Source organism: Ambystoma mexicanum, chromosome 10, assembly GCF_040938575.1.
Source record: "Ambystoma mexicanum isolate Mex_15411 chromosome 10, UKY_AmexF1_1, whole genome shotgun sequence".
In the NCBI taxonomy this organism is placed as follows: Eukaryota; Metazoa; Chordata; class Amphibia; order Caudata; family Ambystomatidae; genus Ambystoma; species Ambystoma mexicanum.
This window is the reverse complement of record NC_090932.1, coordinates 15919928-15944340: the sequence shown is the minus strand read 5'-3', so window position 1 is coordinate 15944340 and position 24413 is coordinate 15919928. Positions and strand designations below refer to the sequence as shown.

At 45.3% G+C, this 24413-nt stretch overlaps 1 protein-coding gene across 2 annotated transcripts in view; it reads right to left on the bottom strand.

Moving 5' to 3' along the window:
- LOC138491105 (probable cation-transporting ATPase 13A4) overlaps nt 1-24413 on the bottom strand; it is an 891483-nt gene that overhangs the window by 789816 nt on the left and 77254 nt on the right. For both annotated transcript variants that reach the window (XM_069617424.1, XM_069617425.1), the window contains exons 2-3: nt 19737-19910; nt 13718-13864 (exon numbers count right to left, since the gene is read on the bottom strand). In XM_069617424.1, the coding sequence (XP_069473525.1) occupies nt 13718-13864; nt 19737-19910 (321 nt within the window). The remainder of the gene's footprint in view (nt 1-13717; nt 13865-19736; nt 19911-24413) is intronic.

Here is a 24413-nt window from a genome sequence, read left to right as displayed (position 1 = left end):
CTACTTTCCATCCACTGCAATGCAAGTACACCTAAATGAATAATCTGTTGCTACTGCACTGTAACGAGTGGAAACTCTCTACCAATCCCGGCACGAGCCACAGTTTTGTCGTGGTTTATTACGTGGTAACACTCAACTCAGGGAGTTACATTCCCCACCAATCAAGGTGGCGCACAACAAAGCACTATTAGTTTGTATCGGTTCACTTTGGTAAGGCCTCCAACTCTTCTCGCACTCAACTCCAACACATACCCGGTGCCACAATGGACTAGCAACCAGGTCGGTGTGTAGTAAGAATATAGATTTATTTAAACCAAATTTCATGAACAGACTAACATCAGCCACCAATGCTGTGGCAACACAAGAACACACATGACTTCCGAAATTGCACCAACACAGAGATAATTCTGAGATATGCAGTCACAGTTTCCGGCAGCTTTCTTTTCAAATCACCCACCAATAAATAAAAAAAAAACAATTCAAGACACACAATGAATGCTGATTTGGTTATAATACTTTTTCTCCCAGCAACCCCCACCCTCCAAACATCAATTAGTCTTGGCCCCTCTGAGTTAAAAGCCAGTGGCATAGAGTGGGAACACAATGGGACATTTCGTTTTGGGCTACTGATAAAAATGCACTCTTTGGAAAAAGGATTCAAGGGGAAAAATCATTTTTTCACTTACTACCACAGATGCAATATGAGGGAAAGAAAAGCAATAGGAAAATTAATTTTGCCACACCCAAAAGGAACAGGCAGAGCTTTGTGTTTTGGGTCAGAGCACAATAGGCACAAAGGGGCAATTTCATTTTTCCCACCACACATGCAAAGGAAATACAAGGCTTCACACTTCTGATTTAAAATGAAGGGGATTAATGGGGAATTTCGTTTTGCACCCTGGGATCAATTCTTTTGGCAATCTTTACGTCTATACCTGCTCATAACACACTGGGAAGAGCGTGTTAATTTTGAATGCTAACAAAACACATCCCTTGATTTCTATAAGGGAATTAATTGATTTACTTTAACTAAATATGCTAAGTTTCTAAACAGACAAACAGGATATTTTGCTGTGGGGAAATAACTAGAACAATACTTGAGAAAAAAGCAGCGCCTACACAATCTATGGCTTTGGAATAGTTTTACTTACAGGAGAGGCCTTGCAATGGGCATCAAGGAACAGCAGGGCACCTCTGGGACAACAAGCGTGTCAGTCAAGGATCCCCCCTGGCTCCTCCAAGGGGTCCCAGTATAGCGTCTATGTCTCCTGGCCCCTGTCTCAAATGCAAGATGTGGGCCCTCTCTGCTTGGGTGTATCTTGCAAGAGTTCAGCAGCAGGTTACCTCCCAGAATAAGTGAAAAAACCCAGTTCTGATGCAAACTGGTTTACTTATAGGGCAAATGACATCAAAAACCTGTCATGATTCCTGCAAAAGGGATTGATCGCTTTTCTCTACCCATTTCCCACCTGTGTGCTAATAGTGCAAGGAGATTAGGGGTGTGAGTTAGGAAAGCTCTGGGAGGAGAAAGCTTTGTCATCCCAAACTGACATGTGGGCTTGGCATGTTCAAACTCTGAAAATCTATCAACATGGCAAGTACCCTAATTTTTAAAATCTTTACATGTATGGATATATTTTTAAGAACTACATTTTAGGGCAAATCAGATTCTGCTAATCTGAAGTCGACACACCCTTCCTATGCAGAGATACGTTTTTTCTTTATTTAATAAGGAGCCGTATCAGTGAAAAATATGCCACTTCCTAGTTCCCATGTTAATTTTGTCCTTCGCCCTCACACCAACTTTCGCATCTCTCAGAATCAAGGGAAGGCACAAATCAAACTTTCATTAACAACCCCTGTTATGTTTATTACACAGCAAAAATCGTTTTGGCATGGTTCAAAGGGGGTTACTGTCACCTTTAATAAAAGTCTGGAATGACCGGTGTGGCATATACGCTACCCTTTTAATACTATAGTATGTATTTTTCCAGTAACTAAACTCATGCCTTTCCTTTGTTCTTTTAAGTTGCATTTCCCTTTAAGCATGTGATAAGAAATATTAATATCTTTGCCTACTCTAATGTACATTTTATGGGAGTTGTGACCTCAAGGTCACTTCTGCTGAAAGAACAGGCTTGGCCTTATCTATTTCCACTGTGGGTTAAATCTAGGCAGTGTATTTCTTTATATTGTTTTAAGCAATGGACCTGATTGATGGTTGACAACCAGACCTCCCTCTCCAGGAACAGCAGAGGAAAGGTCTTGGATGTTAAGTTTCATTTTAAGGAGAAATGCCCAGCTGCTTGTAATGGCTTTTAAACTCACCCACAATACATTTTACATTACATGTTATAAGGCCCTTGGGCCTTATATCCATGTGTAATGTACTTCTTTAATCTCACAGTTGCAAAAAACATGAGTATCACTTCTGGATTGCCCATACGTATAGGGCAATTATATGAGAAAACCATGTTCAAACTCAGAAAGTCTAGTAGGCACTTCTCTCTGCATGCTGTCATTTGGATGAGGAAACAGTAAGTACTTTTATTGCTTATATTTGCAATAAATTTGGTTTAATTTGGGATTACTGGAGCACAATCTGATATTACATGGAAGATAATGTACACGCTGCTATCTCTCTCTTTAAGTAAAAAGTGTAGCTTTCTGTGGATTTAGCAAAACAACATTTTCAGCCACATATCTTTCCCTTTCCTTGCTGAAATGCACTGTGCATATCTTCACACTTTCGATTTAAGCCTGCTTTCTTTCCTTTGAGATTTAGGCCTGTTTTTGTTTCAATATGCCTCATGTCTGATATCACCATTTCTGTTCTGGCATTATACTTCAATGGGACTTCAAAAATTGCTCAGGCCTCTTTATTTCTTGCATTCAGGGGCTATATTTTGCCCCACACTGTGTAGAAAAACAAATGCCAACTTTTCTGTAAGATGATTTCACTAAGCAACTGAAACACCATAGCCACTGAATCACAACGAAAGTACTCTGATTTGTCTTCACGAAAAACTATATAAAGGAAACATAAATAGAATAGTCAACAAAGGGATTGGCAAAGACAATCCAGGATTTAGTAAAAAAATGCACAGTGTTGAGGTGGTCGATAATGTTTTCAATGAGAGAGAAGGGTTCACGTTGCACATGCCATATTGGTGACTGGGGTAGATGCAATGTTAGCGCTATGTTGTGATTTAGTATGCATCTAGTGTAGTTAATAAGAATGGAATTAGTGTTACTATTAGTGTTATTTTGTGTACAAGTGATACATTTTAGATGTGCACGCTTGTAGCAACATAATGACAAGTTTGCTGATACAATGTAAACATGATGTAGTTGTGTGGCGTGCCACATACCACCTAAGGATGAGAAGCGAGGAGCTCTATGTGCGCAGGTGAGATGGGAGATTTGCGGATGCAGAAGCCACTGTGAGGGGCCAGGGTAGTCTTGAAGATACATGCACAGACATATATACAAAGGGGTTTTCAGGGAAATGTATTTGGCACAGTTGTGGAACACGGGATACATGGTGAATACACAAAATCTATATACAGCAGCTCCCTCATAGCTGGGGTTTGTGTAGGCCGCAGGAAACTGGGTTGGCGAGATAAACATTGGGCAACCTGGGAGGCTGGTTGATCAAGGACGAAGGATGGTGGAAGGTGGCTAACTGCATTCAGGCAGCTACAATAACATCAGATGGTCAGATGCGGCAGGCATGGGTTTATGACTTGGTGCTATTGTGAAGTTGAGGAGATGCAATTTTTCTCACAAGATGGAGTTTGTTATTTAGTGATCAGGGAAGTTCGACCACATGGTAGGGTCAACTTTGGGCCACGTAAAACACCCGGTAAAAGGGGTACTTAAGGGCACGCTTGAGAAATGTGTTATGGGTTTCAATCAGGTTCTCAGAAATGACCAGGATGTGGCCAGAGGCCATGCGTGCTGAAATGGTAGTCATTATAGATTAGCGTGAAATGAGAGTTCCCACAGAGGCCAGCAAGTCTGGCTGTATAAGATGCTTATCAATGGTTCAAAATGGAGCTTGTTTGTTCCTCTCCCTCCTCAAATTGTGGAAGTGTCCTTGTAAAGCCATGCACATCATGACCCGGTTAGAGGTCCCCGACCAGATGCAACTTGTAATAAATTTGGGTTGCTGTACATGAATATGTAACCATGTGATGATGCCATGACCGACTATGGAAAGATCCAGAAAAGGGGTGTGCTGTAAATATGAATTCATGCAAATGTATATTGAAAGGAGTTGATGATTTAGTGGATGTATCCAATGAGAGTGTGGGAACATCAGGGATTATATTTCCTTGTGTATGATGAAACAATCATGTTTGGGGGGATGACTTTATTACAGAATTTGAGGTAGTATGTTAGATGCTGCAAAATGTATATAATGTGTAACCGTTGTGTGGTTCTGTGAGAATCAGCTTAGTTCTGACTCTAAGGCATCGTCTATCCTGCGCCGGCCATTTGTATACAATAAACTTGCTCTGCAGACAAACATGCACTCACTTCTTAGGCGGTGGGCCTATTTTGGGTAAGGAGATTGGAGGTCCACCCCAACAACAGGATCTCTTGGTTAATCACTACCTGAACCTTCGAGAAACTCAAGTGTCTAGTGCTCTAAATTATTAAAGTTTAAATTAATCGAAGATGGATTGTAAAACTGCACTGACATGTAGATAGGCTCAATGAAGCACTTGAATGGTCCTTGTTGCTTGCCCCGAGATTCTAAAGGGTACTGATTTTAATGTAACATGCATGTTTGAGTGTTATTTATTTCTTAAGTCGACACCTATTCCATATGGCTTATGATCACATACTGTATACAATATTCCACAAAACAGCTTCCTCCCTTCCAGCTAGAAGGTAGTTTCAAGTCTCCGCCTGACACTTTTACACACACTTATTCAACATGGATAGAGGTGCGGACTCCTGTTTTTTGAAAAAAATATACATATTTTAATATTTATAAAACACCAACATATAACAAATTCTTAAAAATGAAGCGTGATTCATTAGTCTGAATCATGTGTCTAAAACCTTAGATGCCATTTCATTCTGGTATATATGCATGGCATGATAACAACCAAATTCATTGTTTTTCAAGCTTAGAAAACAATTAGTCAACCATGTGCCATTATAGCTATCTCTTTCTAAGGAGAAACTATGTGCCAACACTCTGTGTGTGTTTCTAGAACCAATGTTCAGTGGTTAAGATGCCATCAAATGAATGCAATAAACATCTCCCATTGGTGCTGTCCTCAGGGCACTCTTTTTGTTTTTGTCATGTGATGATGTTCAACGTGTTGCATAATACAAGCATGTTGTATTCCACTTAATCTAAAATAAAACCTTGTTATAACCATGCAATACTCTTGTGTAGGTGGTCAGGTGTGAATTTCACCACTTAAAAATGGAATCAGCTTTATTATTACACATCTATGAGGCGCGTGTTGGATAAGTGTGTGTAAAAGTGTCAGGGGGAGACTTGAAACTACCTTCTAGCTGGGAGGGAGGAAGCTGTTTTGTGGAATATTGTATACATTATATTTTCCAGTCCTCACCCACACAGCCCCTGAAAAGAGGACTTTACAGCTCTTTATAGCTGAGATTATGATCACATACAACATTGTGATGATTTTACTCCATATTATAATTAGTATAGTCTCTTCAGGCCATGATAGGAATAATATTGTGTTAAGTAAAAATTGACAAATGATACTTTTCATCCGCCACCTAATGTGGCATACCAGCCCCATTCAGAGAGCGGTAGATCGGAAAGAACATTGAAAACCTGCTTAAAAGCAAATGGAAGGTATTATGTTATGTGTCTCTGAGCAATATACAGATGTTTCCTATATGGTGCAGAGTGTAATCACCACACACATGCCTTCCTAATAAAGCCGGTGGGGCAGACAGTCTTATATTCCACTTCATTTTTGTTAATCTATTTATAGCAGCTGACTATGGCATTTAAAGCTTCATTTTGGTTTCAGATGAAGAAACAGTGTCATAAAAAAGAAAACAATGGGCCTCATTACGAGTTTGGAGGCAGCCATGCCCTTAATAAGGCCATGGCTGCCTCCAAACTCGGGTCTGGGTTCCCTGAATGGGGAAATACCGGGCCATTCCGACCTTGAAAGGCCCGGTAATTCCCTTTCGTGGGACCCGGACCCGGTACATCCCCATTCCCATTTGAGCCCCCATAGTGCTCAATGGGAATGGGGAGCATGCTAACAACGGGCCGTTAATGACAGGCCCGTTGTTAGCATGCTAGTTCCCTCGTGGGACCCGCAAAGGACGTCTGGTGAAACCAGGTGTCCAGAGCGGTTCCCACGAGCGGACCTCGTAATAGGGCGGTAAGGGGTTAACGGCTCCGGCACATTTACCGGCGCCGTTAACCCCTTACCACCCACCTCATAATGAGACCCAATGTACCAATGTCGAGAAACAGCTCTATCTGTCTGGGAAGGCCTGCTGCTTCAGTTTATTAAAATCACTTATACCCCCTCTCAAAAGTGCTGGGTGCTCAGGAAAATGCCAATCTACCTGTCACTTAGTCAATCTCGAATATACGAAGCAGGTTGCCCAGACCTTCCTCTTTCAGGATAACCCTTCACATGCTCCGAATATTGTCAAAGATCTCTGATATAACAAGTCTAATTTCCATCCGCAGTCACAGATGGTGCAGGTTTCACTGGAAAGACAAAATTATCCATTGCCCTGAGAAATCTGAAGAACCCAGAGGATTTCTACCAATCCAGGCAACTTGAAATGAGTGCAGAGCCAGAGGACTCGTGATCCGATGCATCCGAAAAAGCCAACAATTGATGTGCACTGGTGCAAATCTAGCAAACAATCAAACGTATTACCTGAATGTGGAACTGGTGAGTCCCTTTGACACCCCTTATCTGATAGCTTCCTCGTTCCCTTGGATGCCATCAAATTAAGCGTTGCGTTTTCTCAGACCCTTGCAGACCACCCAAAAACGTGTCACATGCAGAAACCACCTTCCATGGTAGAATAACTTTGGTGCAAGCCAACGGATATTCACCATGTAACCAAACCAAAGTGTCATCAGAATAGTAGAATGCAAATAATTATTGTTAGCAAGCGGAGGTCCTTATTGACCTTCTCTCAGCCAATCAGAATGTTTAGAGAGCTGTCAATAACTACTGGTATTGACTGCATTCTTAACATTATGTCTCTAAAAGCAGACAGACAAACAACAACGCAGTTTTCAGGCAAAATTATTTCAACAAAACACTTCCTCTGTAGGTGGACCTTTATTTTTGCTGCAACATCATAGTTAACAGATAAAATGGGAAGCTACAACATGGGGAAGCACTTTCCCTTCCTTTAAGGGAACTCTATCACTTTTACATGACACCTAATGCATGCTCATTTTCTATTTAACATGTGGGGCGGAGCGAGGGGGCAATCAGAGATCTAAAATACCATTATTATTCTGTACAAGTTCATGGAGGTTTAGGAACATTTGAATTGTGATCAAAGTGTTGAATTCCAGCAATCGGAGGATTGTAATTGAGAAATTCAATGAATAGAGCCCACTTTCATTCGGATTTGTGCTGCTGATGAGCGCAACTAACAATACAGGATTCAATTCTGTGAGTAGAACATGATACATTCCAACATTCATCGATGTTAAGGTTTTGTGCGTCTTTCCAATGTTTGGTAATAAACTGGAATGCCAGACCAGTACATACATTAATATTAGAATAAAGGCCCTAGTCTTCACCTCGTGCCATAACATGGTGCAGGTCATTATCCCACGATAATAACCCCTCCCTGGTGTATACGGGAGAAGGGGGGTTATACAAGCAAATATGGTGGGCAACAAGACTAGCCTTGGTGGGCTTCATAAAATATTGTTAGCACTGAGCCAGTGGCACAATCACTGTAACACTTTGCCTGGTGGTCTCCGAGTGACAGCAAGAAGAGAGGGACCATTCAAACCCTCAAGACTGCACCCCAAGCCTCCCAAACTTCTGATGACCGTATGTGTGCGAGCATTGCCTAAATAAGTAAAGATGTATTTATTTATTCATGTATTTATTGTTCGCTTGCTAGGCGCTTATGCAGGAAGTAAATACTGTTTCAAAGCACCCCTAGGGCAAATGGGAAGGGACAATATTAAATATAGTGGGAGGGGCAGTTAGGGGGCGATATGATATGGCATCGATAACACGTCTGAACATAAGTGTTTCTAGGTGCAACAAGACAAGATGGGGGGGAACCAGAGGGAGGACAAAACAACAATCTTACTAGGCCTTGTGTCATTCAGATCACGCAAGTGCAGAAGGGTGAGGGAATGGGATAGGTGCTGGGGTGCTCATAACTGAGCAACAGGTGAAGTGCAATGTAAGGTAAGTGTGAGCCCCCAAGGGTGGACGTCGAGCCGAGGCAAGTGCTGAGGATAGACAGAAGTTAGAGGGCGATTCGGTGTGGGAGGTCAGCACCCCAGTGATGCATAAGGGCCCTGAACACCAAACAAGCAACTGTGAGAATAGCAGAGGAGAGAGGGGGAGAAGAGGTAAAGAGGAAAGACTTGAGGAGCTTCTGAAATTTAAGAAAGTCCTGCTCAAGACGAAGTAGGGGAGAGGGAGGCTGTTCCAAAGAAGGGAGCCAGCTGGGGAAAGGCATCTACCTTCTGCCCTCTGTTTAGTGAACACTTTACACACACGGGGATGTTGCCAGAGGAGCGCAGAGGTCTAGAGGGGGAATATTTGGTAAGAGAAAGTTACAGATAGTGTGGTCTTGGCCCCAGACAGCCTTGTGGATGATACAGAGGGATTTGAATTTAATCCGTGAAACAACCGGGAGTCAGTGAACACTTTTTAGGGCAGGAGAGATGCAGTCCCTGGTCTTGAGGCCAAGGATAAGTCTAGCTGCCTTATTCTGGATGAGCTGAAGGGGTAACAGAGTGGAAGAAGGAAGATTTAGGAGGAGGCTATTGCAATAGTCAAGCCTAGAGAAAACCAGGGCTCGGGTAACATTGAGCTTCTGAGGCAAGGTGAGACAAGGTAGGATTGCGTTGAGAAGGAAGAGCTGAAAGTGGGACTTCTTGGCAATGCCCTGAGTGTGAGGGAGGAAGGAGAGAGAGGAGCCAAAAATGACTCTGATTTATCTGGCTTCAGAAGAGCTCAGGTGGAGAGCCCATGCAAGAAGGTCAGAGTGAAGGGAAGAAGTTTGGTGCAGGGGTCCCAATAGGAAGGAACTCAATTTTTCTGGCATTGAGGCAGTGATCATTGGAAGTGCACCAGGCCTGTAGGGCAGAAAGGCAGTCAGGAATGATGGAAGGTGCAAGAGGGTAGCAGGATGTGTGAAAAAGTTGTGTGTCATCAGCATAACACTGGAAGTTGGGGAGAAGGAGGAGATGAGGATTGCAGCTAAGTATGGTAGACGTTAAAGAGCCAAGGCGAGAAAATAGAGCGCTGGGAGACACCACAGGTGGAGTAGGAAGTAGGAGAGGAGACGGTGCCCAGGATGACTTGGGAGGAGCTGTCACATAGGAAGGAGGTCAGCCAGTCGAGTGCCCGCTCCGAGATACCAAAGGTGTCATGGAGCCTTTGTATGAGGATGGAGTGGTTGACCATGTCAAATGCAGAGGAGAGATCGAGAAGGATGAGGACAGCAGGGCAGTTGGAATCCAGGGATGTGATTGGGTAGATGAGCAAATGGACCATATTTATTCTAATAATTACTGTTAGAGGAAAAGGAATACAATCTGGTTTTTAATTAAGCAATTAGAAAATCACACAGGGGGCAATACCACTTCAGGTAATGCCCCAGGACCCATAGCTAATCAAAGACCCCGGGGCATTACCTGAAGTGGTAATGCCCCCCTGCAAGGGGCTTATTGCTATTACTACCCTGGCCCATAAGAACGGGGTACTAAAGCATCTTTTTTCTGTTGTGCAACACGGCGTATCGCAACTGAAATAAAAAGTTTAAAAAATGCCCGCCGTAGAAAGGAAAATTAAGTCCATTTTCCTTTTCCATGGTGACCATTGAAAACAATTGAAAAAAAAAAAGGATACAAACAAAATGGCCACAATGGAATTGGAGAAGGGACTATAATCCCTTCTCCCTTTCCATGGCGGCCAGTCAAAAAATACAAAAAAGTAAACAAAAGAATGGCAGCCATGGAAAAGAGAGAGGACTATGTGTAGTAGTTTCTTCCTTTCTATGGCTGCCTGTCACAGATCTGGAGCAGAAGCGCTGGAGACAGAAGTATTTCCAGCGCGTCCGCTCCCGAAGAGGAGAAAAAAAACAGGTAAGTAGAGGGAAAGAGGGTTGGGGGAAGGGAAATCAGAGGTGCGGGAAGAGAGGGGAGCAGAGGATTTACCTGAATCCTGGTGGGGGAAGATGGCGGCATCCAGCCACAAGGAGGCTTGGAGCGGGGGGATTGCCATGTGATAATTCCACCATTCCGAGCCTCCTCATTGACTGGGAGGGCACAACAACTCCCCTCCCCACCGGGTACGAATAAGCAGAAGACTCTTAGTGACTTTTCATATGTTTCTAATATCGTTTTGTTATATAAAGCCCCTCATTGCACATACAGTTGGTTTAGAACCATTTTATGGGGAAGTTTGAAGTGTAACGTTGAAATATTCAACTTGTCTCATGTTATACAGCAAATTGTATTCTACTATATTAAGAATTTGTCATGCGTGAGTTTAACGTATGCCGCCAGCAGTCTCCATACATGTAGGCCATGCCATCATCTTCATCTGTGACTATTTTAGGAATAGTTGCACACATGGAGGGCATTACATGGGAAATACCGTAATTTTGAGGGGCATATTGGCCATTTGCCTCTGGTAACGTGGGATGTTTGAGTTCAGCTTTTTTGTTCCGGTCATGCCCAAAGTGTGAGAGCCTTCCTGATACCTTTCAGATATAATGTCATGAAGACCTCGTCTCATATTAATTTCCCCTACATGTCTAATGATGTTATAGTCTGTCCGTATCTTAGTGACTTGTGGGGCTCCATAAGAGCGGTTTCCACTGTTCAGGCAGAATTTGACCCACATACTTACTATCTTCATGATGCCAAACTTCTTGTTCCTTGTACTTCATGTCACATTTTGTATGAAAAGATAAGGAATGTGCTGGCAAGCAGCACATGTTCACAACTACCGCTTAGTATTAAGGATGCTTTGAGCTATGGCCACCCTCTGCCTTTGCTGAAGTTGAGCTGGCGATGGCTTTTTGCTTTCATATCTTCCATGTATTTTACATTGCAATTGTTTCAGACAAATAATCCCTCGTCCTAGTGACTCACGCCACTCCCTGACTCCTCTCAGCACCCACCACATGCCTGTCTACTTGGGCTGCTCTCTACCGGAGCCTGGGCAGCCCTGCTAAGCCTTATTTGGTCAAATGCACGCACGCATTCTAATCCTACTCCGTGACCTCCAACACTCTGGACTTCGGTCCCCGAGGACGTTCCCACCACCAGCGCATTGAGACTACAATAATGGTAAAAGACGCTACATAAATGACAACTACAATACAATACAATACATTGCCTCTTTTAGCAACTTCTAAAGCATCCCGTACTATGTAGATACAAGTGTTTGCAGCAGGCAGAGCTTTCTTGGGAAGAGTTTGGTGTTGTTAGAATGATTTCAGAGGTGGGATTTGGTCATATTTATAAATATCTCATTTTCAAGGAAGCACTTGTAAGGTGGAAGCACGTGTAAGGTGAGGTGGAAGCACATGTAGGGTGGAAGTGCATGTAAGGTGGAAGCACATGTAAGGTGCAAGTGCATGTAGGGTGGAAGCACATGTAGGGTGGAAGCACATGTAAGGTGAAAGCACAAGTAAGGTGGAAGTGCATGTAAGGTGGAAGCACATGTAGGGTGGAAGCACATGTAAGGTGGAAGCACATGTAAGGTGCAAGTGCATGTAAGGTGGAAGCGCATGTAAGGTGGAAGCACATGTAAGGTGGAAGCACATGTAAGGTGGAAGTGCATGTAGGGTGGAAGTGCATGTAGGGTGAAAGCACAAGTAGGGTGGAAGTGCATGTAAGGTGGAAGCACATGTAAGGTGGAAGCACATGTAAGGTGGAAGCACATGTAAGGTGCAAGTGCATGTAAGGTGGAAGCGCATGTAAGGTGGAAGTGCATGTAGGGTGGAAGTGCATGTAGGGTGAAAGCACAAGTAAGGTGGAAGCACATGTAAGGTGGAAGTGCATGTAGGGTGGAAGTGCATGTAGGGTGAAAGCACAAGTAAGGCGGAAGTGCATGTAAGGTGGAAGCACATGTAAGGTGGAAGCGCATGTAAGGTGGAAGCACATGTAAGGTGGAAGTGCATGTAGGGTGGAAGTGCATGTAGGGTGAAAGCACAAGTAAGGTGGAAGCGCATGTAAGGTGGAAGCACATGTAAGGTGGAAGCGCATGTAAGGTGGAAGCACATGTAAGGTGGAAGCACATGTAAGGTGGAAGCACATGTAAGGTGCAAGTGCATGTAAGGTGGAAGCACATGTAAGGTGGAAGCACATGTGAGGTGGAAGCACATGTAAGGTGGAAGTGCATGTAAGGTGGAAGTGCATGTAGGGTGGAAGTGCATGTAGGGTGAAAGCACAAGTAAGGTGGAAGCACATGTAAGGTGGAAGTGCATGTAGGGTGGAAGCGCATGTAGGGTGAAAGCACAAGTAAGGTGGAAGTGCATGTAAGGCGGAAGCACATGTAAGGTGGAAGCGCATGTAAGGTGGAAGAACATGTAAGGTGGAAGCACATGTAAGGTGGAAGCACATGTAAGGTGGAAGTGCATGTAAGGTGGAAGTGCATGTAGGGTGGAATTGCATGTAGGGTGAAAGCACAAGTAAGGTGGAAGCACATGTAAGGTGGAAGCGCATGTAGGGTGGAGGCGCATGTAAGGTGGAAGCGCATGTAAGGTGGTGGCGCATGTAAGGTGGAAGCGCATGTAGGGTGGAAGCGCGTGGAAGGTGGAAGCGCATGTAAGGTGGAAGCGCGTGGAAGGTGGAAGCACATGTAGGGTGGAAGCGCGTGGAAGGTGGAAGCGCATGTAAGGTGGAAGCGCGTGTAGGGTGGAAGCGCATGTAGGGTGGAAGCGCATGTAGGGTGGAAGCGCATGTAAGGTGGAAGCGCATGTAGGGTGGAGGTGCATGTAAGGTGGAAGCGCATGTAAGGTGGAGGCGCATGTAAGGTGGAAGCGCATGTAGGGTGGAAGCGCGTGGAAGGTGGAAGCGCATGTAAGGTGGAAGCGCGTGGAAGGTGGAAGCACATGTAGGGTGGAAGCGCGTGGAAGGTGGAAGCGCATGTAAGGTGGAAGCGTGTGGAAGGTGGAAGCACATGTAAGGAGCATCTTCCCTTCTGACCTGAGGCTGCCGGATTTTGGGGAGTTGCAAGGGCCCTGCCTTAGGTCTTTGCCCGCTCACCTTAGATTGATTAGGGAGTGACTTTGGGATGGTGGCGGGATGCGTATAGAGGAGGGGCTGTCTAAGTTAGATAACCTCTCTCCCAAGGAGCTTGCCAGGTAGAAGGTATCATTGTTCGGTAGAAGCTGGAGCTTCCTGGTGCAATCCATGGAGAATCGACATGTCTTTGCATTTCACATGCCAGACAGTTTCCACTATTCTCCTGAAGTCCAATCTAAGCACTAGGGCACATGTAGATGGAAAGTCACTTACCTTTAGCTCGGGTTTCATGATGACTCTGTTTGCCAGGCAGGATTGGTCTGCGATGATTGGCGCGTCATCTTTTCCTGCGGTGGCCTTGTGTATGGGTGAAAAGGCCACCCAGAACACCCTCTTCTTTGAGTACTGCTTAAAGGCGTCCTATGGGAACCAAAGAATAGAGAAGGCACTCGAGTGTTGCATTAGGACAGCCCTAAGGTCAACTTCCGGTCTGCCCTGAATGGACAGCTCTTGAAACCTGCAATGTAGATTTGCCATACCTCTCGCGCTTCCCAAGGGAATAGTGACCACACTGGCCCGGGATTACACCAATGCTCACCTACACTAACAGCTCTGAGAACACAGTGGGTGCAAGAAATAAAGAGAAAAGTACAATGAAGCAGAAGAAACAAATACCAATCACCCGCTGCGTGATGCCCACGTAGACCACCTTCAACTCCAACCGAGACCGAATGGTCTCCATTGGGGTCCCCAAAGGTGTTGCTGGGGGGGCCTAAGGGGTCTATAGCCCCTGGTCTTTTGGTTGTAGCCTCGGATAGAATCTCAGGAGCTAAAGCCAAAAGACTAGCTAGCCCCCAGTCCCGACAATTCCAACAATAGCGTAGCCCCGGGTCTTTTCCAGACCTAGCAACACCCCTGGGGGTCCCTTCTTAGATGTACCACCGCTGGCATTACTGAGTCGTAAATCCGCCAAAAAGTGAAGAATTTACCACCACTTTTTTCCCACACCATCAACCTCGTAAGGAGGCCCCTTGGGTTTTAGAGGTGGGGGCACAGGAAGTGGATGAAGTGAAAGTAAGTGTCCCTCTCTCATCTCAACTGACTTCAGGGCTTTTTTGTGGGTTCAGCCATTTTCCTTGTGTTCATTAAAGAAGCGCTTTGTTCTGGTGGCATATCAGTGCTTTCCTGTGTATGGCTGCAGTGATGCTCTGGTATCCTTCCTGTTGATGTGGGGTGTGTCATCTTCATTGTGTGAGTTCTGACCATGTCTCTGTGTGTTCAGTGTTAGTTTGATTGGGTGTTCCTTTGGTACATTTTCTCTCCTTGGTGCTTGATTACAGTTTGGGGCTAAGAGTACATTGACTACCCGTCCGAGAGCCTATCATCTTTAAAACACTAGCTATCACTCACAAATGCCCTCACACACTTCCCCGAAATAAATGTCCCAAAAATCCTTGCAAGTCCAATCACAAGACCCACCCGCCCCACTTACGCTCACCCACTCTCCACACCTCGCTTCAGGCAAACGCGATCAGATGGTGCCAGCTTCCCAGTTAGACTTACCACTCTCTCAGATCTGGCCAATCGCACTGGGCTTTCCAGGAAACACCCGAATACTCTGCTGTTTTTGCATAATAAGCTCCTTCTGCAAATAGCTACTGCACTTGCATTCTGCCTATTCTCTTGTTATACTGTCATCTGTAAGTGCTTGGTGCTTCTGGGGTTAGAGGGCTTAACAAATGCTAAAATAAATAAATAAATACATGCATAAACAAAGTGTGGCAGGTAACATAAAGTGTTGGCTGTTTCCATGGCCATATGCATTTCCACGATTGGGGTTGTAGCTTCGAGCTATAGGTGCTATAGGTGCTGTGATGCTGATGAAGTGGCAGTTGCTGGGCACTGAGTATGTAGCAGTGTGGCGACTACAGCCTAATCGCATATGGGTCTCTAGACCACGCCCCCTGAAGACCGACATTCAGAATGCCACTTACAAAATGATTTGCCAAGTACATCTGTCTGTAGGGGGCGCCTCCCTGTGGGGGGAAGCTGGAAGACGTCCACGGAGCTGGCTGAGGTAAGTGGTGGGGGCAGTGTGGCGGGGGGCCACACAGCTGGTGGGGGAGGAGGAGATCCCCAAAAATTGACAGGAGGAAGTAGGAAAGGGAGACCAAACCTGCATAGAGTGCAGCCTTCGATGCTGCCTTTTCTGAATTGCACAACGAGTGGTTTTTGCCTTTGTAAATAGGTCTTGCCTCTGACACACGTTCACTGCTTCCTACTTCCATATTCGGGGACCAGGGGTTTCCTCAATTGGGCAATAGAATTTAGTGTCTGTGAGTTATTGTCATTCCCGATAAATTAAAGGGATATTTTTCAAGTACAGTGTTACAACAAGTACTTGGCCTTGAATGGTCTCTTTCAGCTCATGTTTTCGCTCATAAAGCAGATCTTAAATAATCAGCTTGATTACTAGCTGGTCTGATTACTTTAATTAATGGCTAATTAACTTGCCATTCACGCAGGCATGGCAGTCATTATTTGGAAAATATGATTAAACACCCTCAGGCAGGTGTTCATGACTTTGACTGGAGCTGAGAGTTGTTGGCGCTGCTTAGGATGTATAATGTGCAGAATATTTAGCACTTGATACCTGGAGCCCTGCTGCCAGTCACTGGCAGGGGTGCCAGTGTCTCCTCTGCCAGGGTCCATGTGAGAATGTCCCCAACAAAAAGACATTCATCGCAAAAGTCGCTGGGAAAAGGCCGCGGTGAAAGGCCGTTTTGTTTTGTAATGTCCCCCGAATTCCATGTAATGGAAGAAGGGGACACCCCCACCGCCCCCAAACCCATTATACGCTCATGGAGAGCGGGGGCACCGCTGCAGCCCCTGCTCCTCTTGAATTTATGGGACAACACAAAATAAAAGTCCCTTCACCGCGGCCTTTTCCCAGCGACTTTTGGTAATGACTGTTGGGGATATTTTGAGTGGATTCGATCTATTTCACACCCCAAGGAGAACTGAGGGCAAATGCTGGCTGATCCACCCATTCTGTGGGTGCCAGCCTCCTGGAAACCTACAACACATTGGCAAGGAGGAGTTGGGCTCTGGCGTGTACCAAATTTAAGAGGTCTCAGGCAGTAACATCAACTCTTCTCCAAACTTTGCCCGTTCAGTTGGGAATCAAATAAGTTATTCGAGGAGGGAGCCCTGCGTTTCACCTCATATGTGACAAGAGTGAGAACACGGCTGATCTTAAGGAAATTAAAGTGGCTTACCCATCCCAAAGCCCAGCACGGGGCACAGAGCTAAAACACAAAACCTATCCAAGGGTACTAGCAATTAATGTATAAATGCTCATGGGAAGGGGCTTGGTCTGCTCTGGCCTGTATGCAATGAGTTGATCGGAAAATGAGTTACTGGCATTAACTATTCTCCTTTTCCTTTTCTTAGAATGGATAATGCTTCTCCAAGTGATTGGTTCAGGTCGTCCTCATGTTTATCAAACAGTCAGGTTTTTACAAGCTTGTTGCAAGCAGTGTAAGATTGTTCATTTGTGATGGGGGCAGCGAGAGTGTTCCAGAGGGACAGAGCCGTAACACAGAATCTGACGCCACCGGCTCTTTGAAGCAAGGAGTGACCATTGACATGCTAGAGCTGGATCTTAACAATCACACTGGGTATTTTTGAGTAATGCAGTTGTTGAGATAAAGGGCCGCCTCCTTGTAAATGCGCCAGTGCACAATAGACAAAGCGTTAAAGTCGACGCAAGCTTTGATAGGTAGGCAGTGAGTCTCACGTCTTGTCGGTGAAATGTGGTCCAATCATTTTAGGTTGTGGTTTGGTCAAATTGGCAGCAGAGGTGCCCAAAAGTAGAATGCTGCAGTAGTCCAATTTGGAAAGAATAAGTGCTTGTGCGAGTGTGAGGCACTTACTTGGTGAAAGGAATTTCCTGCTCTGGGAGATGAGCCTGGCAGTACAGGCCGTGGCTGATCCAAGGGCATTAATACGTCTGGTCATGGTTAGCTCCGCTTCCAGGTGGACCCCTAAAGTTTTGACTTGTTTCAGGACAGGGATGGGTGTACCATCAATGCAGAAGGTGGTGAAGTTTGCATTCAGGTTTCTCAGCTGGTACAGTAGCCAACAATTAGGAGTTAAGTTTTTTCATCAATTAAGCACAAATTCTGGGTGGCCACCGAGTTTTGGTCTGTGCTGTACACTCTGTTGATTGTGGAGTGTCACAGGCGTAATCGCCAGGATAGGGATGAGTATTTGGGTATTATCGGCAAAGTTACTGTAGATGATTTCCCGTGTATCAAGGAGATGGATAAGTGGCTTAGTGTATGTAGCGTAAAGGTTGGGTGATAGGCAGGAGCTTTGCGGGACACCTAGTGGGGCAGTGATGGGGTTGGCTGCTGCCTCGCCTATGAATACTCTTATGGCGCGGCCGCTGAGGAATGATTTAATCCATGAGGTAGTTTCAGGTGAAAAATGGAAGTGTTGGCTCAGATGTTGGCAGAGGATATCATGGTCAACTAGATCAAAGGCAGCCGAGAGATCTAATAGAAGGAGAATGGTAAGATTGTCTGAATCACAGATGTTTTACATTTGGATTTTCAAGTCTAGCCGGGCTATTTCCATGCTATGCTTTGGGTGAAAGCTGGATTGTCTTTTTCGAGTAGGTGGTTTTGCTCCAGGAACTGTTGGGCTTGAGCATAGGCCAGGCTATCAAGAATTCTGAGCAGGAAAGGGACTGTGGTAATAAGGCGGTAGTTAGTGGGGTTGGATGGATCTAGAGAGGTTATTCTAGGAAGGGTGTGATCCATGCAGCCTTGATACTAGAGGGCACATTGCTGGTTAGGAAGCAGGCATTGGCAAACTCAGTGATGATGAGTGCTAATGTGGGTGCTCCCAGCTTCACTATATGAGCGGGACATGAGTCACCTCTGCAATTTGAGGGTTTTAGTGATAGGATAGTGGCTAGGAGGTGCTCTTCTTGAATCTGGGGGTGAAGAGTGAAATGCTGTTAAATGAGCGCCACGTGCGGGCATGATGTTTTGGGACAATGCAGTTGTTGAGTTAAAGGGGGGCCTCTTTGTAGATGCACCTTTGTGTGAGGGTCAGAATTTTAAATTCAATGCAGGCTTTGGTGGAGAGCCAGTGAGCATCTCGCATGGAGACCGATACATGTTCTTAGCGCCATTGTCCTAATGCTGCACAGCATGCTTTGTTTTGTAAGAGCTGTAATTTTGCAATGTTTTTGAGGAAGTGACCATATAGAAGGCGTTGCAGTAATGCAATTTACTGAGGATGATGGTTCAGGTGAGTATGAGGCAGTTGTTAGCAGAGAGGTACTGTCTGCTCAGGGGAATTAGCTTGGCTGTGTATGCTGCGCAGGAAGCAAGGGCATTGATGTGCTTGTTCTTCGTGAACGTGGCTTCGCGGTGCATACCTAAAGTTTTGAAATGGTTAGAGACCGTGATGCGGATGCCGTCAACATTGAATGAGGCAGAGGCGGGGTCAAGGTTTTTGAGGCGGACTGGGGCGGCCTAGCAGAGTAGTTCAGTTTTCTCATCGTTGGGACAGAGGTTGTGGATGTCCATCCAGAAATGAATGACACTGTATATTCTATTTACCATGGCAGTGTCTTTGGCGTGGTTACCTGAGAGGAGGAGGGGTCAGGATTAGTGTGTCGTTGGCGAAGTTAGTGTAACTGATACCAAAGGAGCCAAGCAGGTCAGATAGGGGATTGGTATAGGAATTTTAGAGGGTAGGGGAAAGGTAGGAACCTTGCGGGTATCCGATGGGGACAGGGATGGGGTCCACGGAAGAGGGTTTGATTGAGAACCTGGCGGTGCAACGATTTGATCCAATCTGATGCAGCAGTGGAAAAGTGAGCATTTTTGCTGAGGTGATCATGGAGCAGCTCATGGTCCACCAAGTCAAAGGCTGCAGAGAGGTCTAGTAATAGGAGCAGGGCCAGGTTACCTGCGTCTCGGAGGGTGTCCAGTTGTACTTTCAGGTCGAGTAGTGCTGATTCAGTGCTATGTTTAGGACAGAATCCCTCCCAAAGGTCTGCCCACTAGGAGGTCGTGGTGTTCGACATGGGGTTGTACATGCTGGTGAGCCAGGCGGTCTAGAATTGTGAGGAGAAAGGGCACTGTGGTGTGGTCATTAGATTCATACTAATCTGGCAAGTGTCTATGCAGTGCCATTGTGTAAAATGCACCTTGTTGGTCCAGTTCATCTCTGGCATTTGGGCATAAATTGCTCAAGATGAAGCCTGACTTACCGTGGTTCGAAGCAAAATCACGTCCGCGTCTTTCAAGGAGCAGAGGGTGCAGTGGGCCCAGACGTCCCACTCTGGCTTCCAGTAAAACAGCAGCAATAGGAAGCCCAATGAGAAGACGTACCCCACGGTGCAGAAGATGCTTCGACAGTTCTGTGTCCTGAAGCCAAAGATATCCTGCCAATAAAATATGCAACATATTTGATTCATGATTGCTATGAATTTATTAATTTATTAACATTTATAACGTGCGCAACAGCCGAAGGCATTGTGCCGCTGTTAAATGACAACATTCTTATTTACATAATACAATCTTAATTTCATGCAGAATACAAGAGTGAAGAGACATCTATTACAAGACAACCTACTTAGTTGCATAATACAATCTTAATTACAAGCAGAGTACAGGAATGAAGAGGAAGGGGAGGGGGAGTGGGGAGTGAGAGGAGAGAGAGAGGTGGGGGCATTCCAAAGTTTAGGTGCTATATGTGGGAAGCCAATCCCACCTGCTTTAGCCCTTTTGATAGGAGGGATGGGCAGTTGGTTGGCATGGCAGGTTCTTTTAGGGCGTGAGGAGATGTCTCTGACAAAAGTCTCGGAAGGGTAGGGCAGGGCTGAAAGGATTAAGCACTTGTGTGTTAAGGTTACGGTCTTGAAGGTGATCCGTTCCTTCACACAGAGCCAATAGGCGTCTCGCCTGGCTTGTGCATTGTGGTTCCTTTTAGGTATATTCAGTGTTGCTCTAAGGGCATTGTTTTGAATGACTTGGGGTCTTTTTAGATGTTTTGCAGAGGTGACGTCTAAGAGGACATTGCAATAATCTAATTTGGCTCCAATGGTAACTCTGGCTATGGAGAGACGGTTCTGGTTGGAGAGGAAGGGTTTTACTGCATTTATGAGCTTAGTGGTGTGGGCAGAAGCAGAAGCAATGACGCTTACCTGTCGTGTCATGGATAGCGTGGAATCTAAGTAGACACCTAGTGTCTTTACTGCGGAGGAGACCGGGATGAGGGAGTTGTCGATGGTGAAGTTACAGTATTTTTGATCCAATTTAGCAAGTGTTTCTTTGGGGCCAATAATGATGATCTCAGTTTTGTCTCCAATGAGACACAGCCCGTTTGCAGCCATCCAAGCTTCGATGGTGCTATAAATCAGATGGAGGGCTGCAGCGTCTTGGTCATTGGAGCCTGAGAGAGGCAGGAGAACCTGTGTATCATCAGCGTAATTGGTGTAAACTATACCGAGGGAGTTCAGTTTGTCGAAGAGCAGCTTTGTGAACAAGTAATAAAGAGTGGGAGCTGTGCATGAGCAGTGAGGGACTCCACAGTGTATAGCGGTGGAAGCTCCATTTGCCTGGTTTGAGAAAACCTTCATGGCTCTTCCTTCTAGGAAGGATGTGATCCATGAGGAGGCCTCTTTGGAGAATTGTGCTGCATGAGTGAGATGCGAGATGAGAATCTTGTGGTCCACAAGGTCAAAGGCAGCCACGAGGTCCAAAAGTAGGAGGAGTGCTGGCTTACCTTTGTCCATAATTTCTGTTCTTTTGGTTTTTAAGGTCTAGGCGGGAGGTTTCTGTCAAATGGCCTTTGCAGAATCCTGATTGTCTCTTACCGATGATGGAGTTCGATTTGAGGAAATATTCAATGTGGTTGTGAGCTGCTTTGTCCAAGATTTATAGGAGGAACGGGACAGTGGAGATGGGTCGGTAGTTGTTCGGGGAGGTAGGGTCTAGGGAGTTTTTTTTATAGTAGAGGGCGTACCCAAGCTTCTTTAAGGCTGGAGGAGATGAACCCTGTAGTGAATGATGCATTTTTGAACACCGTTAGGAGAGGTGCAAGGGAGTCAGCGCATTCCTGAACAATGTTAGGAGGGCAAACGTCTCCTTTGCACACGGATGGTTTAAGATGTTGGAGGAGGTTGAGTACTTCAGATTCAGTGAAATTACGGAAGGAGAAGAGCAGGTTAGTGGAGTAGTGAGGTGGATGGCAGGGTGGGGGATGCTGGTCCTGGTTGGGTAAGGTTTTGAATTGCGATTTAATTTTTTCTTGGAGTAGTTCTATTTTGCTTAGCAGGGCTGCTTGTATGCTAGAGCACCACCCCTCATCTTTAACAATCTCTTGGGGTTGGTGGAAGGGGTGATGAGGTCTCTGAAAATGGTGAACATTTCCTTGGGTTGAGAGTTGGCCTTAGAAATCCGTGAGTTGAAGGAGAGAGACTTAGCTTCAATAATCACTTCTTTGAAAACTTCTAAAGTGCAGCTTAAGAGCGCCCCGGGGCAATTTCGTGCAGCCGGGAAGAACATCATGGGTCGCTTGCACAGAAGAGGCAGTAGGGAAATGTCAGCCTCTACAGGTGCCTCCTAAACAGCTGGTGATCCCCAGGAGTCTTAGTGCCATCAGTAGGGAGTCCCAGAATTCTGCTGCCCGGACAGAGAAGGCGCAGCCCAGTTCTCTGTCTTTTGAAAGAAGGAGTAGACAGGCAGTATCCATCCGATGAGCAGAGAGTCCATGTGTCTCTATAGTGCATCAGCTGCTCCTGGAGAATTTTGGGCCAAGCCTTAAAGACACATGCCCTATAACTGGGGGCCCATACAGAAAGTGGTGATTCAGGGACATGTGTTCAGAGTTTACTCTGTGCATCAGTAGGTGAGCAGCAGCATTCTGTACATGAGAAAGGTGCCATTGGTACAGCCCAGGGGTGATAATACCACATTCATCAAAGGCCAACTCCCAATGTATGAAGATATCTTCTATCATTGCAGAGGAAGCCTGGGAGGACATAGAAAGGCCAAAAACGTACACACACAACAAAATATTTCTTTTTACTGTACTGGAAGGGGGCAGTGCAGTCAGCTGGCCATTCCTTCAGCATATTAATTTGTCCAGTATGTGTAAACAACACACGTTCCATTTTAGACGTATTGATTTTCCTGAAACTTGGAAACATCCAAGGTTCAAATTAGGCAGCTCTTAAATTTGAACTGATCATCCGAGGTCGAAAATCAGAGTTAAAAAATAATCTGAGTGTGATCAGCATAGTTGTAGTTATCAGTACTGAGCAGTCTGATTAGACCAACCAGCAGCGTCGAGTACATCTCAAATATGAGGGGTGGTAGAGCTGAGCCCCAAGGGACACCACACTCCAGTTCTGAATGAGAGAGTTGAAAGGCGGAAAGATGGACACACTGCTCTTGGATCTTCTTTAAAGCAATGCTCTGCACTGCCGTGGCCTGAAGTCATTCAAGTAGTGCATGAAGGCTGGTGGTCTTAAGCACTGCAGCAAATGCCAGCACGACCACACTGTGGCAGCCATCTTGGTCTGCCTGCCGTCCGAGGACATGTGAACAGGAGGAAACTGCCCACTACGTACCATGCAGCGGGCAGAATCCCGTTTTCGGACCAAATAAATGGGGTACTTTTAAACACATGGTGCAGGTGAGCTGCAATAGAATGTTCTAGAAAACTGGACATATAAGACAGATTTGGAATGGGGTGTTTGTTAGCCAGGTGTGCATGTTATTTGCTGAAGTTTTTAAACAATGGGTCACATGTTGTCTGAAAAAACAGCCTTACAGAGCCCAATTGAAAACATTTAAAAAAAAGTCTCACTTCATTTTTTACTGATTGCCTATATTTCTAAAAATAGAAGACGGATAAATGCCAAGTGGGGAGCAGAGCATTTCGTGTCTCTGCCAGGCTCAAAAAAAGAATGCTCTAAGGTTGGCAAACGTGCTAAAAGAGAAGGCTGGCTTTTGAGAGAGAGTGACGAGTGTACACTGCGACACATGTCAAGGCACATCATCTAAGAACATTTAAACAATCATTCTGTGAGAACATGAATTATATGTCTGTTTAAACGATCTGAGCATTATTGCCTCAAAGACCTGGGAGGTGCTGTTACTATACACTAGAAGGAGCACTCTGTGGACTAGCTGGAGCTTGCAGTACATACTGCTGCATGTTTCTGCTTGCCATTCCCTTTGAAGCTGGAGCTTCCAGTGCACACTGAACTATATCCATGCATTCCCTTTGGAAAACGTAGAATGACCATGTTAAATTAAACACAAACTACATGTCCCATAATGCACCTTTAGGGAGTTTGGAAAACCAGGCTATTCCTATCAAAGAGTCTGAGACCTACAATCATGAGAAGAGAAGCCTTGTAGACCTTTTTTATGTCCACTTTGCAAGGTCCACAGAGGGAGGAGGCAGATAACCTTCTGGTGTGGTACCATGCTTCCGCACTGATGTGTGTAAGTCTGCAAGTATCCTCCTGTATCTGCTGTGCCCTGCTGCTCCTATTTCCTGTAACTGCTCCAGTTATGATATGATATTTTATTTATATTGCGCTCAAACAAAAGTGTTTCAGAGCGCTACCAAGCAAAGGAAGGGGAACAAGGGAGAACAAAAAATAAAAACAGCGATCTTCCTAGGCGCAGTGACATTAAGAACGTGCAAGTGCATGGAGAAGGGAAAAGGAGGAAAGTGCGTGGAAGGGGGAGAAGTGGAAAGTGCAGAACAGAGGAGAAAAAGGAATAAAAAATAAGTAAAATAAATAAATGAATACAGGCAATGAAAAGGTGGTAGTGCTGCCAGCAAGTGGCAAGTGCAAGATTAGTCAGATAGGGTATATCTCTGCCTTGCAACTCCGTGCTCCCTGAATGCACTTCTTGGGTTTTCT